Source organism: Condylostylus longicornis, unplaced genomic scaffold (genome assembly GCF_029603195.1).
Source record: "Condylostylus longicornis isolate FDR11 unplaced genomic scaffold, ASM2960319v2 ptg000004l, whole genome shotgun sequence".
NCBI lineage: Eukaryota > Metazoa > Arthropoda > Insecta > Diptera > Dolichopodidae > Condylostylus > Condylostylus longicornis.
Window position 1 is genome coordinate 19,034,854 of NW_026577973.1, and position 16,341 is coordinate 19,051,194.

The 16,341-nt window shown below is 27.8% G+C and overlaps 2 protein-coding genes across 3 annotated transcripts; both read right to left on the reverse strand.

Annotated features, from left to right (window-relative positions):
• Positions 1–977: 977 nt before the first annotated feature.
• LOC129610077 (uncharacterized) lies at positions 978–4,217 on the reverse strand. Its single transcript, XM_055522427.1, has 5 exons — positions 4,071–4,217; positions 3,574–3,936; positions 2,576–3,521; positions 1,504–2,513; positions 978–1,389 (listed from the first exon to the last, which is right to left on the reverse strand). The coding sequence occupies exons 2-5, from the start codon at positions 3,910–3,912 to the stop codon at positions 1,099–1,101; spliced, it is 2,586 nt and encodes an 861-aa protein (XP_055378402.1). The 5' UTR covers positions 3,913–3,936; positions 4,071–4,217; the 3' UTR covers positions 978–1,098.
• A 2,762-nt stretch (positions 4,218–6,979) lies between these two features.
• Positions 6,980–15,594, reverse strand: LOC129610050 (mitogen-activated protein kinase kinase kinase 4). 2 transcript variants are annotated; one of them, XM_055522372.1, is made up of 10 exons: positions 15,418–15,594; positions 13,417–13,626; positions 11,928–12,594; positions 11,699–11,859; positions 11,544–11,623; positions 11,017–11,491; positions 10,806–10,952; positions 10,195–10,747; positions 8,996–10,136; positions 6,980–8,937 (listed from the first exon to the last, which is right to left on the reverse strand). In XM_055522372.1, exons 1-10 carry the CDS (start codon positions 15,483–15,485, stop codon positions 7,835–7,837), a joined length of 4,605 nt encoding a protein of 1,534 aa, XP_055378347.1. In that variant the 5' UTR covers positions 15,486–15,594; the 3' UTR covers positions 6,980–7,834. The 2 variants fall into 2 exon arrangements, with proteins under 2 accessions (XP_055378347.1, XP_055378356.1); XM_055522381.1 differs by lacking the exon at positions 13,417–13,626.
• Positions 15,595–16,341: the final 747 nt, after the last annotated feature.

The window sequence follows — 16,341 nt, forward strand, 5'->3', positions numbered from 1 at the left end:
TATCAAATATTAATATATTCTTTTAAATAAATTTTTCCAAAAGTGCAGTAATATTCATTAAATTGGTTTGATTTGTCAATTTTTTTGTTTCTTTAAAATAGTTTTATAGTCATTGAAAAAATGTTATTAAAAAGCTTGATTTTTACACACCGATTTACAAGCCTATCAAGTGTAAGCTAACTATTACGATTTTGAAAGTAAGACACATTACGAAATTATAAATTAAAAAAAGTTTATTCTAAGAACTAATAATTATGTGTATGTAATTTTCGCAATAAATTCGCATTCATAAATTTCATTGAGCAATATGTATGCAAGTTTTGAAAAGGTTCTTTAGCCTGTAATACTTAATTTACTGATAATTTATATTCTACGGAGATATAACCAATTTCAGTCGTTATTGCAAATCAAATCAATTTAGTATTTTATGAGGAAAAAGTACAATGTGAAAAGTACTAAAATAAGTTTGTGACTACAAATCAAATTCTTTGATTGAAATAAAATTACTAACTGGCGTAAAGGCAATTACAAAACTAATTTGGTAATGAAATTACCGTTTGTGCTTGTATAAATATATATATATATATATATATATATAAAATTACTAAAAAATAAGCTTTATATGTTGAATACGCAAAATAAAAAAGTAAGGAAAAAAAGCCCCTTAGTTTTTACAACTTACACACCTTTTTTTTAGTATTGAATATCCGCTATTATCCCGATTCCAGTGTTACCCTAAAATTTTTTTTTAACTACATTTTCTGCTTCATCACTACTTACTTAAAATCCAAATACGCGTTTCGGATTCGACAGTACATATTTTCAAATTGCAAAACTGCATTTCGGAACATGTGTTTGCATTATTTAATATTTATGATTAATTTTAGATACGTATATATGTACATTTCTTTGCATGTTAAAACAAATTCCAATACACTTCTATTCAGGTTTGATAAAACTTTATTTTTAGCTTTCTAAATTTCATCTAAGTTATAAAACATACTGAAAAGAAAAATTCGAACTTTTTGAAAATATTTATAGTTTAATTCAAGTTTTAAAATGTAAAGGAAACTAAACAAAAATTCATATGGATTGAAATTATTTTTTCATTAATTCTTTAAATTTTTCTTGGCATTCAGCGCTAATATAATGGTCAACCAAACATTTGAATTCTTCTTCAAATAATCTTGTAAAAGTTTCATTTGTAAAGGTTTTTATACATGATTGTTTCATACTTTTATATGCTTGTTGTGACAATGAAGCCATCTTTGTTGCGGTGTTTATAGCTTCTGCTTCAAATCTTTGTACCGGGAATATTACAGATAATAATCCTGCTGAAAGTGCTTCACTGGCAGTCAATTTCTCTGCCAGATATATTAGCTTCATTTTCTAAAATTAAAACAATTTTTAAGTCTATTTGATTTTCTGTCAACTTATTTTCGAACTGCTAACTTATTTTCTGTTATTTATTTTCGAACTTATAGTATATAAAATATTACTTACATATTTTTTATCCATATTTATCGTATTTAAAATACAATTTCCTTCTGGAATTTGTCCAATTTTTGAATATGTCATTTCAAAGGCACATTTATCGCTTGCGAATACAAAATCAAACAGAGGTAACATAGTAACACCTAAATTTGAAACAAGTCCACCTACAGCGGCAATTATTGGTTTATTAAAATTAATTAACGCTTCAAATAACAATTTAACATTCTTAGCTAATTCATTAGCAATAACTTTTCGTTTTTCAAGTGAAGGTGTTACCAAACAGCTAAAGTCAATACCCTGACAAAAGTGAGCTCCTTTAGACGTAACAACAACAATTTTGCACGTATTATCTTTTTTTAAATGCTCCAAAGTTGAAACAAATTTCTTTATGAATTCTATGTTGAAAGTATTAGTAGCGTTATCAGTTTTCAAATCAATTATAAAATTAACAACTGAATCCGATCTTTTTAAAATTACTTCAATCTCAGGCTTTGGTTTATCTTCGGAAACTTTTATAATTTTTTTTTCAACTTTTTGAGGTTTTAAATTTGTACTTGATGAAACAAGAACTTTATCGGCATCGGATGCAGACATTTGTTTGTTTAACTTTTTAGTAACGCTTGTAGGTTGCAACGTAGGGGATGGGGGAGCCAATTTCTTTGTCTCTGCAATAGATAATTTTTTCACAACTGGCAAAACTTTTACAGAATTTTCTGAATTTTCTATAGTCGTAGCTGTTACTTTCTTTAATTGAATTTCTTGCTTTCTTTTCTTGGTTGCAAAAGCTTTAAGTTGTTCTGCTGTAACCTTTTTTGAAATTTTTATAGATTTCGGGGAGCTATTTCTTTGAAGTTGCTGTTGTAGTTCCCCGCTGACACGTCTTTGACTAGCAGTACTTGAGTAAGAAGAAGATCGACGTCTTATAATCATCATTTCGTCAGACCGCCCTTTATTAATATAATCCCATGATGATGACGTTGATCCCGCTTGCTTTGCTTTTGTCATCCGCGGCTTTTTAGCTACACAAATAAATTTAGAAGAACATAAAATTTAAAGAAATTAAAATTTTTAAGAAAAATACCTTGAGGAATCTCTTTTGATTTAACTGGAGAAATCACTGAGTCCTTTGTACTAGATTTAATTGTAGAATCAATTTCCTCAGAAAGAATTTCATTTAATGCTTCTTCAAGTTTGTCATTTCCTAACTTATCAGGACTGACTTCTTTTCGTTTTCTTCCAGAAAGCGTTGTTTTTTTTTCAGTTGCTTTTTTTGTAAATGATCTGTTTTCTAATTTATTAACGGATCCAGTAACTGCCCCTTTTGACGCAACCCTTTTAGTTGTATTTTGTTTAGTTTTCGGTTTTATTAAACTGGCATAAGAAAATTGAGTTTCCGGTGCATCAGGATCCCAGATAATTTTTTTTTTAATAATTCTAGATCGCTTAAACGGTGCAATACCAGTTGTTAGCTCTGGTTTTTCTACTTTAATATCAATATTTTCGACTTCTACCTGATCCTCATTAGAGTTTGCTGGTGCAGAGACTACAACTACTTTAGGTTCCAATTTTCTCTTTTTGATATTTTGTTTCAGACCTTGTTTAGGTATTAATGTCATTTCAATTTTTTCCTCCGAAATTTCACGTTCATTATCGCTCCATTCCGACACAATTGCGTTTATAAGTTCATTCGTACTGCTAGTAACTTCATTTGTATTTGTTGTATTGCCCATGTTTAGCTTAAAATTAGACTTTCTCGATATTTCTTTCATTTGATCAGCAGCTATTTTAAGTTCTTGGTTTTTGCTTAACAAAACTGTTGTTACAGTTTTTTTATTTCCCGTATCTTCAATAACCTTCACGTCCACTTCTGTTTCTTCATCTTGATTATTTCCTTCTAATATAGCCAATAAATCTGCTTCGCTTGGTATTGATTTACCAATATTATTTAGCAATCTCTTACTGTCAGGGTTTGGTGATTTTGCCAATGTTGCGTTCAAAATTCGAGGAGCCTTTTTTTCTGACACAGTCTAAAATGATTGATGTTATTAAAAAAATTATTTAAATATCTTATTCAACTACCTTAACTGTAACAAGAGATGCATTTGAATTTTTTCCGCCATTCCCCGATTTTGCTATTTTCTTTCTGGTAATATTGTTTGTTTGCAAAAGTTTGTCCAGTTTTTCTAATGCTTTCTGATTTTCTTGAAGTTTTTTGGCGGATTCTGTGGATTCGGTTGAATAATGCAAGGATTCTAACGTTAATATAATCCTTTCGTCATCTGTTTCAGCTGTATTTGGCGTATCAGGTTCATTTTTCACTTGAATTGGAACTGTAGGTGACGCTGGATCCGCAGGATGACTGACATCGTTTTCATTTATGGAAATCGCCGCTTCCAAATCATCTAATACCGATTCCATTTAATATTTAGTTAAAAGTTAATACTGTTTTTAAAAACACAAAATAAAAAAGTATTTATGCATGAAAAATACGAAAATCAAATTTGGTTTGGTAATTAGACGCAAAGAATATGATAACAAGTCTTTCCGCCATTAACATAAATATCTATTAAACTCACAATATATTTAAAAAATACAGCTCTCTTATGTATCTTTTTTATAATAATTAAAGTTTTTTTAATTTGTACATGCAAATTGATACATGAATTTCATGAATTACTTCAAAATTAATAAAAGCCGCTTTAGCATTCCTATTAAATTTCCAAACAAACTTATTATTTTATCAACTTTGACGTGAGATTTTGATGAATTTGCTGAATTAGGGAAATTTTACTGGCAGCACTGTTAGGGAAATTTATTAATTTATAAGTCAAATAAAAAGAACGCTTCAGCAGAATGTAGTATTCAAGCAGGATATTGACAAATAAGGGAATTACATCTTTTCATCCTTTACAATGAGCACATTTTATTTTTAAACAGCTAATTATCTCTCTGATTGATTCCAAGATCAAAATTAATTCATAAAGTTCAAGATTTAATTTCAAATTATTTAATCTCAAATAATATTTCCAATGTATTTCCAAAAAATTTAGTTGACTTATCCTAGCAAGAGATATATATATAACTCAAGACTTCTTAAAATAATTAAAGAGCAAAAAATCGCTTTCAATTATAATCCAACACAAATCAAACTCCAGAAATAACATGAGTTTGTTCTCAAAAATAAAAAAAGTATAAGAAAATTTTTTGTAATTACACAATAAAACTGCTTTTTTCAGTGGCGCTGTTTTAAATTAAAAAAACCTAATACACATGTATGTACATGCTCACTAGTGCCACTCAAAAAAGTAATTCGTCGTGTATAATTACAAAAATTATCTTCTGTTTATTAGAATAAACTGCATTTGATTACAATAAACAATGCATATACACAATGCCATTACCACAAATCTGATTTGAGTCAGTCATTCAAAAGTCTCATTAAATCAAAATTATACTGCTTGATTTCTTATATCGTATTTTTAAAAAATTTTATTTTTAAAGTCTCTTCGAATTATGTTTGATAAGAGTTTATCGCAGAAGTGTATTTTGGATCAAAAAACAAGTAAAAACGTTTCAGTCGATATAAACCAACCGAATTTTATCTTGCACCTTGGCAGTTGGTAAACTGAATTTAAAATTTGTTTTTGAAATATCTAGAATTAGCTTTAACTGTTGTAACCAATTATTCGAGTCTGTCAAACCACTATATAGAAACTGTACGCATATGTTTGACCTATAATTCGGCACATGAATGCCAAATTCCATGAATCTAGCTTTATTATTTTCCAAACATTTCAAATTAACTTTTGGGGTTGCATGGCAGCTACCCGAAGCAGCGCAGCCATTCCATGAAAATTTTCAGAACATATGTAATGTGTAATCGGACACATCTTTGCAAAATTTGATGTTAATATCTATATTAGTTTTTGAAATATTTACAAAACCCTCTTTGCCATACAACCACCCGAATGGCCGGACTGGAGAATTCCATACTGCGGATGACTCCTTTAATTATGTATTTACAAATTTCATACCAAAGTGATAATACCCTTCACGAAGCTGCAGAGGGTAAAAATACATTAAAACAGACAGTTTAATAAAAATTCAATTTTCTATCGCCCAATAGATAGCACAAAAATTCGTTATCCAGCAGAGCATTTATTTCTTAGTAACTACATATGGCTTTAAAATTCGAAAAAGGAAAACCATAAACAAAAATTAGCTATAATTTTTGTTTTTGTATTTTTTTTGTTCTTCATAATTCAAATATTTTCTTAAAAGAAAAATTGTACATGTATATTTAATTTAACGTTATTTTTTAACTTGTAACTATAACGATTATAAGAAACTCAGATTAGTTCCACTTGTGCATAACCATGAGACTTATAAATATGTATGTACATATGTATGTACATATTTTGAAATAACAAAAATATCGTTTTAATATTATAAATAAAAAATAATGAGTTTTGTTTAAATTTGGTTTTCTTTTACAGATATGTATCTGAAATGAAAAAATAAAGCATAAAATTTTGGTAACAAAACCGAAACGTAAAGGGATGTAGAATAAAATAAAATTAAGATCTTTGAATTTAACATACATGTATGTACATACATAGCTGCATACCAGCGATCCAAATTCAAGTTTTATAATCAATCATATTTCATGATTGATTCATTATAGTATTTTTCATACAATCAAAATAATATAATCATCGATCATGTTTGATCATAGGTTCGAACAAACTGGCCAAATATTAATCAGATTCAGTCATGATGTTTGACGATATTTCTTTTTACAAAACTATGTAATAAAGCTCTGTTTCTTTGAAATCAGAAGTGGTAAAGACATAATAAGGCGAATTGGCTGTATAAAAATTAAAATTTTTACTACAGTTACACTTTCAGTGCAGACATTCTTAATTCTAAAAAAAAAATAAACAGTCTTAAAGTTTTTTCTTAGAATAAATTTTTTCATTTTACTATAAAGAACTGTAAAAATTATAGCACTCATAAAATATTGAATATTAATTTTTTCTACTTTGAGGGAGATTTATGATGTTAAAAGGTCCCCCATAGCTTCCATAAAAATACGTATAAATTCGTTAATTTCGAATCCGTTTGGCTTTCTTCGTAAAAATCTCTTGGCTTTCTTCGTGAGTCCGGGCCTGTATATAAAGTATACACTAAAAATGAAAAATTTAAAATTATATTCTATAATTATTTGCTTTCTTTCAATTTTGAGTGAGTTGTGCGTTCTTTAAAGTTTAATGCCGTCGTCAACGTTAGCCACATAAAAATAAAGTACAAGTACATCTATATTATAAGATGTACTCTTATAAGATATCCTCCTGTATGTTACCACAATGCTATTATACTCATTTTTGCATATTTCAAATAAAGAAAATTTTACAGATTTATACAATTTTTTGTATATTAAATATAGAATTTATTTTCTTTATATATAATTATTTGTCTCTTAATTTAAGATACATAAGTTTATTCTTAAATTTTAAAATATGCCTATTAAAAACACACAAAAACATAATAAAGATATACACAATTTTATAATAAAAAAAAAGGAAATCAAAACACATTTTAAATGCAGTAATTTTTAAGTGTATACAACATGAATTTATATATGTATAAGATTTCTAAATATCAGCTGCATTGTAAAGCAAAAATTATTAAGAATATTACTTTCCAAAATCCTTAAAAGAGTTTCTTACAATCAAATAAAACATCATTAAAAGCCTTTATATCATATAAAAAGTTCAATTACATTAAGGATTTTCGGAAAGATTTTAAGCAAAATATTAAGTGTTAAAATACTATGAAAGCATTAAAATCAATTAAATTGTTCGTGATTTTAAAATGATTTTTCTATAATTCTCAGTCTTAAACAAAAAAAATTAAATAAAATTGCCAGCTAGATGAAAGCAAAAAACTTAAAACACTTATTTTAAATTATTGAATACAATTTGAATATTGTACCTTTGTATTATACTAAATTTTTTTAACTAATTTATTTAGAGAAAGTTTATAATTTTCATTAATTTATATGCTATGTTTATATATTGTGTACGCATTATACACACATTAAGATTTAATCATTATACAACGATTAAATTTAAACATTTTTCTATATTAGGTTTGGTTATAATATAAGTTAAATCTTGATATATATCTTATGTACATAAAGTAAATAATTTTACTTATTTAAACAATGCATTCTTTTTGAGCACAATTCTGGTATAGAAGCTTTGACAACTTTGTACTTAATAAATTATAATTGGTGTCGCTTTCTTGAACATTTTAAAAAGAAATTTAGATATTATTTCTATGGCTTATTTCTACGTAATGATCTTCTTCCACTTTGACTATCAATTTTAATTCTATTCAAATCAGTATCAATTAAATCTTCACTTTCTGAACTATTCTTTACTTTACAGAAATTGTGCTGTAAAAGTTCAGCAGCTGTAGCTCTCAGTTTCGGATCATGCTGTAAGCACCTCTCTACGAATTCAAAACCCTCTTGTGATAACGATGTTGGTATTTCCGGAGTTTCACCCATGCCAACTTTAAACATAATTTGAAAGTTTGAATCAAACTGTGACCATGGCCTTTTTCCTGATACCATTTCAATTATAACGCATCCAACTGACCATATGTCAGCAGCTCGACCATGACCTTCAGAAGAATTTTTTGTAAAGACTTCAGGTGCCATGTATGCCTGTGTACCCACATATCCTTGCAATTCACCAGGGACAGTTGTATGAGCTTGAATTTTAACAGCCGATCCAAAGTCACCCAATTTTAGACTATTTCCACCATTTACTAAAAATATATTTGCCGTTTTAATATCTCTGTGAACAATCCCATGCTTATGTAGTTCTTCAACACCAGACAATAATTGGGCAGTAAAACGTCTTGTTAGACCCTCATATAATCCTCCTGACAGCTCTACTAACGATTCCAGTGTACCTTCAGAACATAGTTCCATAAAAATCAAAAGTTCTTCTCTATGTATTTCTATTCCGTAATATTTAATCAAGTTTGGATGTTTAATTCCTTCTAAAATCTTTAATTCCTCAGCAACATTTTTAATCGCCCTTGTTTCACCAGGTTGTATTGATATTTCTTTCATTGCCATTAATTCTCCAGTGGAATTATTTACAGCAGTATAAACTTTTCCAAATCTACCTTGCCCGATTTTAATTCCACGATGCCAATGAAAATTGACACTTCTGGCCCTTATTTGAACTTTGTCACAAGAATTTAATGTTTTTACTTGACCAATTAGATTTCGATCTCGTAATCGGTTTTCGATTTTCAAATCTAACTGGTTTACGGCATCGCGAACTCTGATTTGTCTCAGAGCTAAACTTTCAAGATTACCATTTGAACGAGGAACAATCAGAGTGATTGGATTTAAATATAAACCTAAAATTAAAGTAAAATATTTGTTAAAAGTCAAAGACGAAATTCATAATTAACAAACCTGAATTAGGATTATCTGTAATATCACTAGATTCTACAGAACTGTTTGCAGATAAATTTTCTTCTTTAAGGCTGAATTGAGGTAATAAAAATTTAGCATTAACTGTCATTCCAGCTGATATGGAAGCTCTAGTGGGAGTTCGAGATCGCGAAGGAGCTGGACTTGAAGTTTTTCGTGTTCTTGGCGAAGCTTTTTTTTTAACAACTTTTTTCGCAGGCTCACAAATCCCAATAACATGTGATATACATTCATCCATTTTAGATTTTAGTTCCTCGAATTCCTTTTCATTCAAATGTCTCGTTATCTGAGGATCACATGCCAAAATTAAAAACTCTAAGCCTTGATTAGCCCAGCGGGGTCTTACACCGGATCCTCGATCGCAGCGTTCCATAACAAATTTCATCCACATTTTGGCAAATTCAATAATACCAAGAGCTAAATCTAAATCACTTTCAGTATCTTTTCCTATCATCACCTTTTGCTCAAACAATCTAATAACATCTTTGTTGTATTCGAAACCGTACTTAAATCCTTGATGCAGGATTTCCCGAGATCTCGAAAGTATCGCCGCAGTATCTTGTTCGTCTAATTCTCCCATATTATTTTCATTACATCTCTCTTGCACTCTTTCGATAATTTGTATTAATTTTTGTCGAATGCTGAGAATATCTTTCTTTAATTCCACAAAAGCATCCTCAATCTTAGGGCAGTTGAAAATATTTTGCGAGGCTTTCTTAGAGAGAAAGTCTTCACAGTGATCTCTATGAAAATCATTTTGTTCTACATCACGGCAAAATGATTTTGCAAAAAACAAAACTTTAATAGATCGTTCTCTTTCAGTTGTAAAAAGGGCTTGAGTTTCTCTGCAAATAGTTAGCAACTGCCATTTTTTTTCTTCTCCTTCGACAGTTGGATCTTCTAAGCGACCATCAAGCTCAAAAGCTCTGCTCACTAAATTTTCACTTATATTACGAAGTAAATTACGAATAATTAAGCAAAATTTTTTTGCTGCAGTTATATGCATTTCGGGTATCATTGGGCTCACCAATTTTGTAAAAGTCCACTCTCTTTCTAAGGCTGACTTTTGATGAGTTTCCGGTGCAGCAACTAAGACCCATTGATCAACATATTCTAAGTATAACTGAAATTTATTTTTAATTAAAAAATAATACGAAAAATTTGCTAAAGACGATTCATACCTCTAAAACTTTCTTAACCGTGGCGTCAAATTGATCTAGTAGAGCAAAATATTTATCTAATTCATTTTCGTTTTCAGAAAGTGCTGTCGTAATATGGCTATAAAATCGTTCACGATGAGTCAACGCTAATATTAAACCTTCTCTTAGTTCTTTCATTAATTGCTCCAAACTTAATGGGTTGGGTTTTGAAGGTCGGGTTTCAAGTCGCATTCTTAAAAACTCGTGTATCACTTCTAAAGGTACAACAGAAAGAAATACGAACGTTGGTTTATAGGATGGCAAATTAAGTGACTTTGCTTCTTCGCTGTAAAAACCGTATCGACGTAGTTCGCTTATTTGTTCCTGACCAAGCCGAGGCTCTAAACTCTCATCCAACTCGTCTTCTTCGTCAAAATCTATTTCACATGGATGAACACTATTTTTCTTCATATTTGATTCTTCTGGCTTTTCTAAAGCAATTTTAGTTTTCAGTAATACTAAATTGTGGAACTGATGTAGAAATTCTAACGATTTCGCTAGGCCACGCGATTTCAGAACATTTTCAATGTATTTCCTTTGTGTTAAAGAAGAAATTTATTTTGCGGTTCAAACAAATAATTGATTAAAAGTACCTGTACAATTTTGTAGAATTTTCCATATCACAAGAAATGTGCATTAAAGGCTCAACATTGAAAAAGTCTACATCACTAACCGATCTTAAATATTCAGCTACAATCGAACCATCTGATTGATTGCTTGAAAGTGCCTCGGGTCTAGACCTGTAATGGCAAACACATATGATCAACATTCAAGAGAAAAATTCAAAAAACAAAAATATATTACTCATTGCTTCCTGTACTATCACTGGGTGTATGATTTGGACTATCCTCTACATCAAATTGTACTTTTGGAGAGTCTCGTTTTCCTTTTAAATTCATTGATTTAGAATCAGTTGAATATTTTCCGGAATCGTTATCACTTTCTTGTATTGCGGAGTTTGATGAGTTTTCAATATAAGAATATTGAACTGGCCAGTTAAATTTTTCCCCTTGCAAACGAGCTAATATTTTTCCCAGAATAATAAGCTTTAGGCGATGATGCCTTGTAATATTAAACCATAAGCACATTGCTTTTACGCGACCAACAAACATTTCTGATTTATAAGCTGGATGAAAGTTTCCCATTTGCTGTGAAGATGGATATAATGCTTCTGCTGCTTCAAGACGAGTTAAAAGCTCCTCGACTTCTTTAAGTGCTTTACTTTGTTGTAAATTACAATCATTACAATATAAAGAAAGGCAACCGGAACATCGATTTACTAAAAAGAAAACATTTTTTTTTTTAAATTTTTTTTTGTTATACAGCCTTACAATATTCTGATGATGCGGTTGAGTAATTTCCACTGTCATTACTAACAACACTGACTTCAGTTTTATATTTAGGTCTGAACCTAAAATTATAATTTCAAACATAAATTTGTTTGATAAAAATAAAATTTTATATTAGAATAATTTGAATTAAATACTTGAAGTTTAAAATTTCATTTAGAAGATCTGGAACTGCTTGTCTTGCTGTAAACAGGTATTTGTCCTGCTGCTCTAACGTTCGGTCAGCTTGCCAAGCTTGTAATTCTAACCAGATCAAGTCTTTAAGTTCTGTTTGAAATGTTGATTCTTCATGAGTTATCTAAAAGTATAAATTAACATATAACTTACATTTTTTGTCGATAAAATAAGATTGAATGATAAACTCACTTTATCTTGCTGTCTATCAATACTTCCCAATTTAATCAAATTAGCAAAAGTTTCGTGAAAGTCTTTTCGGGATTGAATTTTTGGTGAATCGTTGCGCATAACACTCCCAGTTTCAATTTTAAAATTGTTTAAAAATGCAACTGGAGGTGCTGAAACTCTGCAACCTATTGGACGAGAAGAAACGCTCATATAACGATTATATGATTCAACTAATGTCGGTACACCAGCAGTCGTATTTGAGTGGCGTAGTTGAACACCAGCTATGTTGAAGTTATCATTTTCAAAATTATTGTTATTGTTATTATTGCTGTTGTTATTGTTATTATTATTCATATTATTAATAATATTACTGATTTGACCAGGCGGTGATTGTATTACATGTGAATTACTGTTTGTACGTAAGAGCTGATTTTCATGCAAACTGGTGCGAAAATTTGACGGTAAATTTGTTAACGCCATTGAATGTTTCTGGTCCCGTTCAGATTCTCTTAATAACTGCTGTGCCCGTTTATCAACACGTTTTGTCTCCTCATTAATAAACATTTCATTTAGTATAGCACAATCCATTGTGTTCCGTCTTTGTACGCGTGCTAATCTGCGACAAAGCCGTCCGGCTGGACCTTTTGGACATCCATCTGGACCTAGTGGTACTTTTTTCCCTGATTCGCTGTGGTGAAAAAATTTATATAATATAAAGTAAAATAAAATCAGGGGGTAATAAATAAAATTAATTTGTAATGCAATATATAAAAAAAATAAAAGCGAAAACAAAATAAAAATGGTAAACAAAATGAATTTTTTTAAGTAAAGGAAAACGAAAAATAATTTTTTTTCTGTTGCTTTGTAACAAATTTTTCCAGAATAGACTTAAAACCAATTACCAGCTAACAAGTTGAAATTATTTTAGTTAACTTTATAAAATATATTTTAATGGAAGTGTAAGCATTCGACATATGTAATCTACTATTACGAAATTTTTTAATTTGTTTCTTCATAATAATAATTACATTTACATGATATTGAAATTTGAAAATAGTATATAATATATTAGTTTACAAAAAATATGCATAAAATTATAAAAGAATAATGTTAGTAAAAATTCTGTTGTCCCGAGCAGATATTTTTAACACATCGAAAATATAATTTTTAAATTATTGCTCAAAATTTATTTATAATTATTTCATCTTTTATAAAAAATTTAAAACTTCATATCACTTTTAAAATTAAAAACCTTTCCATGTTTAAAAAAAAATTTATGTATTTTTTAATCAGTAAAACTTAAAAAGTATTTATTAAAGTTTAATTTAATTTTAATCAATGAAATTTTGAATCTTCAATACTTTAATATTTTAGTTTTTTGTAATTGATATTAGAAACGGAAAATAAACATAATATTTAAAAAATTTAAAAGAGAACAAAAAAACCTAAAATAATAAATATATACATAAATAGTTTTTTTATAAATCAATTTTTTTTTTGTTTTTCGTACAACTTTTGCTTTCTTTCCCAATCACGATTTTTAAGTTTAATCCTCGTCCGTGGTGGTGTATTACCATAATCGGCAAATTCTGCAACCAAATCATCAATTTCATCATCTTCTTCATTAAAAACATTATTGTTGCGTAAATTATTATTATCTCGTCCTTTATTTATTTCAACTGAAATTGTTTTAGATGTGGTCCTAACAATAAACTCAGTTCTGAAATAAAATTTGATTTTAAAATATCCCACATAATATTGGAAAATATAATAATAAAGAAATGACAAAATAATAAATACGGATGATTCTTCATTATTTCCGTTTTATTCCAAAATAAACTAGAATTTTCATTGTATGTATATTAAAAATAAACGAAAATGAAATATAAAAATTTGAAAGAATTAGGAGTATAATGTTATTGAATTGAAGTGAACCACTAAAGTAAATTTATTACATAAAACTGTGCTAGATTTTCAGTGAAAACCAAATTTCTTTATTATTTTCTAATTTTTTCAAACGTGTTTAATTGTTTGCTAAGAAAAATTATCAAATATTTTCTATTATTCCAGTTTAATGTACTATTTACACAGAAATTATGGAAATTATTGGAAAAAAATGAAGGTGGTATTTATTTTTTATTTTTGATAAGTTTGTGATTTACATAGACGCTAATTTAATTAAAAACCATATCTATCAATACCACAATTTGAATAAACATACAAGATAAATAATTATTGTTATCAAAAAGATATTAAGATATAAACCCGGAATATAATTACGATATTTCATGCATTTGTTAATAAGACATAAGAAAATTAGGTGCTATAGATTTCCAATCACATAGTGAAAATAAACAAATAATCAAAAAAAAAAAATATAAAAACTCTACTTAAAAATTTGTACTTGGTCAAAATTTTATTTCTGAAAAGTTTATTGAATTAAATACATCAATATAAGTATTTTTATTTACTTAATTTTTTGTATTGACTTTAATTGCATATAATACATAAATATATATACATGCATGTTGTTAAACAATAAAATTTTAAAATTTTTATTAAAGATTATATTTGTATAATTTTTTTGATGAAATATAAATGTAAAAACCTAAAAACATATTAAAAAAAATAAAAAGTTTCTATTAAAACATGATTAAAAAGTGACTTAAAACTAAACATTTAAAATACAATAATCCAAATGAAATTTATAAAATTGTATCTATTACAAAATCCATTATAAATAACAAAAATAACAAATATATAATTATAAAAATTACAATGACTGGTTTTATTTAAATGTACAGATTTTAAATTTTTCAATTATCAACAAAATAAATTATTTACATGCATACATAGATAGTATCTACATTATTATATAGTGGCTATTTTTACATTATATTAATATAACGTAAAATATCCAAAACCATACATAATTACTTATTCGAATTAATAACTACATTTTGTGAATTCGATAACAATTACTCATTTTTAATGATAAGATTAGATAGAGTAGTTTATAAAAAAAGTGAAAAAAAATTATTTAAATATAAGTAGATACATTACGGAAATAATTTATTAATAGATTTTTAATTAATTTATGATTGGTGCTCTCCAAAAATTTTAGGGGAGACACTTTTCTATATAAATTAGGAATCGGTTCCTAATGAAAATAATCCAAAAATTAGTTTCAATTTGTTTACTTTATCAATTTATGTATTTTAATTTTTATTAATTTTACTAGCTTATAGAACTACGCAAACTCTTGTAGAAAAAAAACGCAATCTTTATATTTGTTTTTTTTTTTTTATTTCAATAAGGTTTAAACGTATCTACATATTTTTTTGCATACCTGAACCATTTTGTGTTTAGTGCAAAAATATTATTTATTTTATTCTAATATTAATATTTATTAAATACTACACAAAATTCATAATGTTTACGTTGCAATTTTCATGAGACCCAAAAACCACCGGAAGCACAAAATAAATTTAGAAATTTAATAAAACATTACCTTTCTTCAGTAGTAGAAATCAAACTAATTGCACCATCATTTCCTCTTTTCACATTTCTTTTTTCCATTATTTGTACAAGAAATTTAACCAGTAGTTTTGATTTTAAATTAAATTTGAACTTTTTGAAACTTTTTTTTTCTTTCTCCGAAAATCATATGTTCTTTCTCCATTCGTGTTCCAAAATTATAAAATGTCAAATGTGTCATTTTACAAATTTAATTTAACTTGAACGTTATAAGTAAGTGGTTGTAAACTGCAGATAGCATCAACAAAAGTCAAAACAAAACGAAAACAGGGCTGTTTTCCTAGCTATATTTATAGCAGTTTATAAAGGACTCTTTATTAGTGAATGAGCAAAATGGGCTAAATTTCATTTTAGAAATTTATTTTTAATTTCAAAGTTTAAGACAGTATAAGATTTTTGTTTTTCACTCTTATTTGTGTATTATTACCTAAACAAACCTGCTTTGTTCAAGTTTGTTGCTCATGCTCTGTTATAATGTTTAGTTTTAGTTGTATTACATGATTGTAAATTCTTTAAATTTGCATATAAAAACTAAAATATTGCGTCAATATAAATCAAATGAATTCACTTTATCAAATTAAAATTCCAAATCACTTTGCAAGAAACTACAAAAAATATGTTTGATTGCTTGTTTTGACACATATTGTATATGTGCAATGGTTGTAACTGTACATAAACTAATTGAGTGTCTCTGCTCATGAACGTTATATATTATATGCTTCAAAGATCTTGATTCTAGAATCTAGACATTTATATGGTAAACTCTAATGTATAAAAATGTAAATGTGGTTGACGAAATCAAAATTATGTAACTCCTAAACTATGATCAGAAATATGGTTTATATATGTATGTACATATATACCTTTTGTAAAAAAACTTTATATTTGAGGCAATTTA

Excerpts from the sequence above, each read along its gene's own strand:
- LOC129610077 (XM_055522427.1), bottom strand. The coding sequence starts at position 3,912 with ATGGAATCGGTATTAGATGATTTGGAAGCGGCGATTTCCATAAATGAA. Across the intron at positions 3,522-3,573 it reads CATCTCTTGTTACAGTTAAG|ACTGTGTCAGAAAAAAAGGC; the intron begins GTAGTTGAATAA and ends CAATCATTTTAG. Across the intron at positions 2,514-2,575 it reads ATCAAAAGAGATTCCTCAAG|CTAAAAAGCCGCGGATGACA; the intron begins GTATTTTTCTTA and ends TTATTTGTGTAG.
- LOC129610050 (XM_055522372.1), bottom strand. The coding sequence starts at position 15,485 with ATGGAAAAAAGAAATGTGAAAAGAGGAAATGATGGTGCAATTAGTTTG. Across the intron at positions 11,624-11,698 it reads AATGAAATTTTAAACTTCAA|GTTCAGACCTAAATATAAAA; the intron begins GTATTTAATTCA and ends TTATAATTTTAG. Across the intron at positions 10,748-10,805 it reads AATTCTACAAAATTGTACAG|GAAATACATTGAAAATGTTC; the intron begins GTACTTTTAATC and ends TTTAACACAAAG.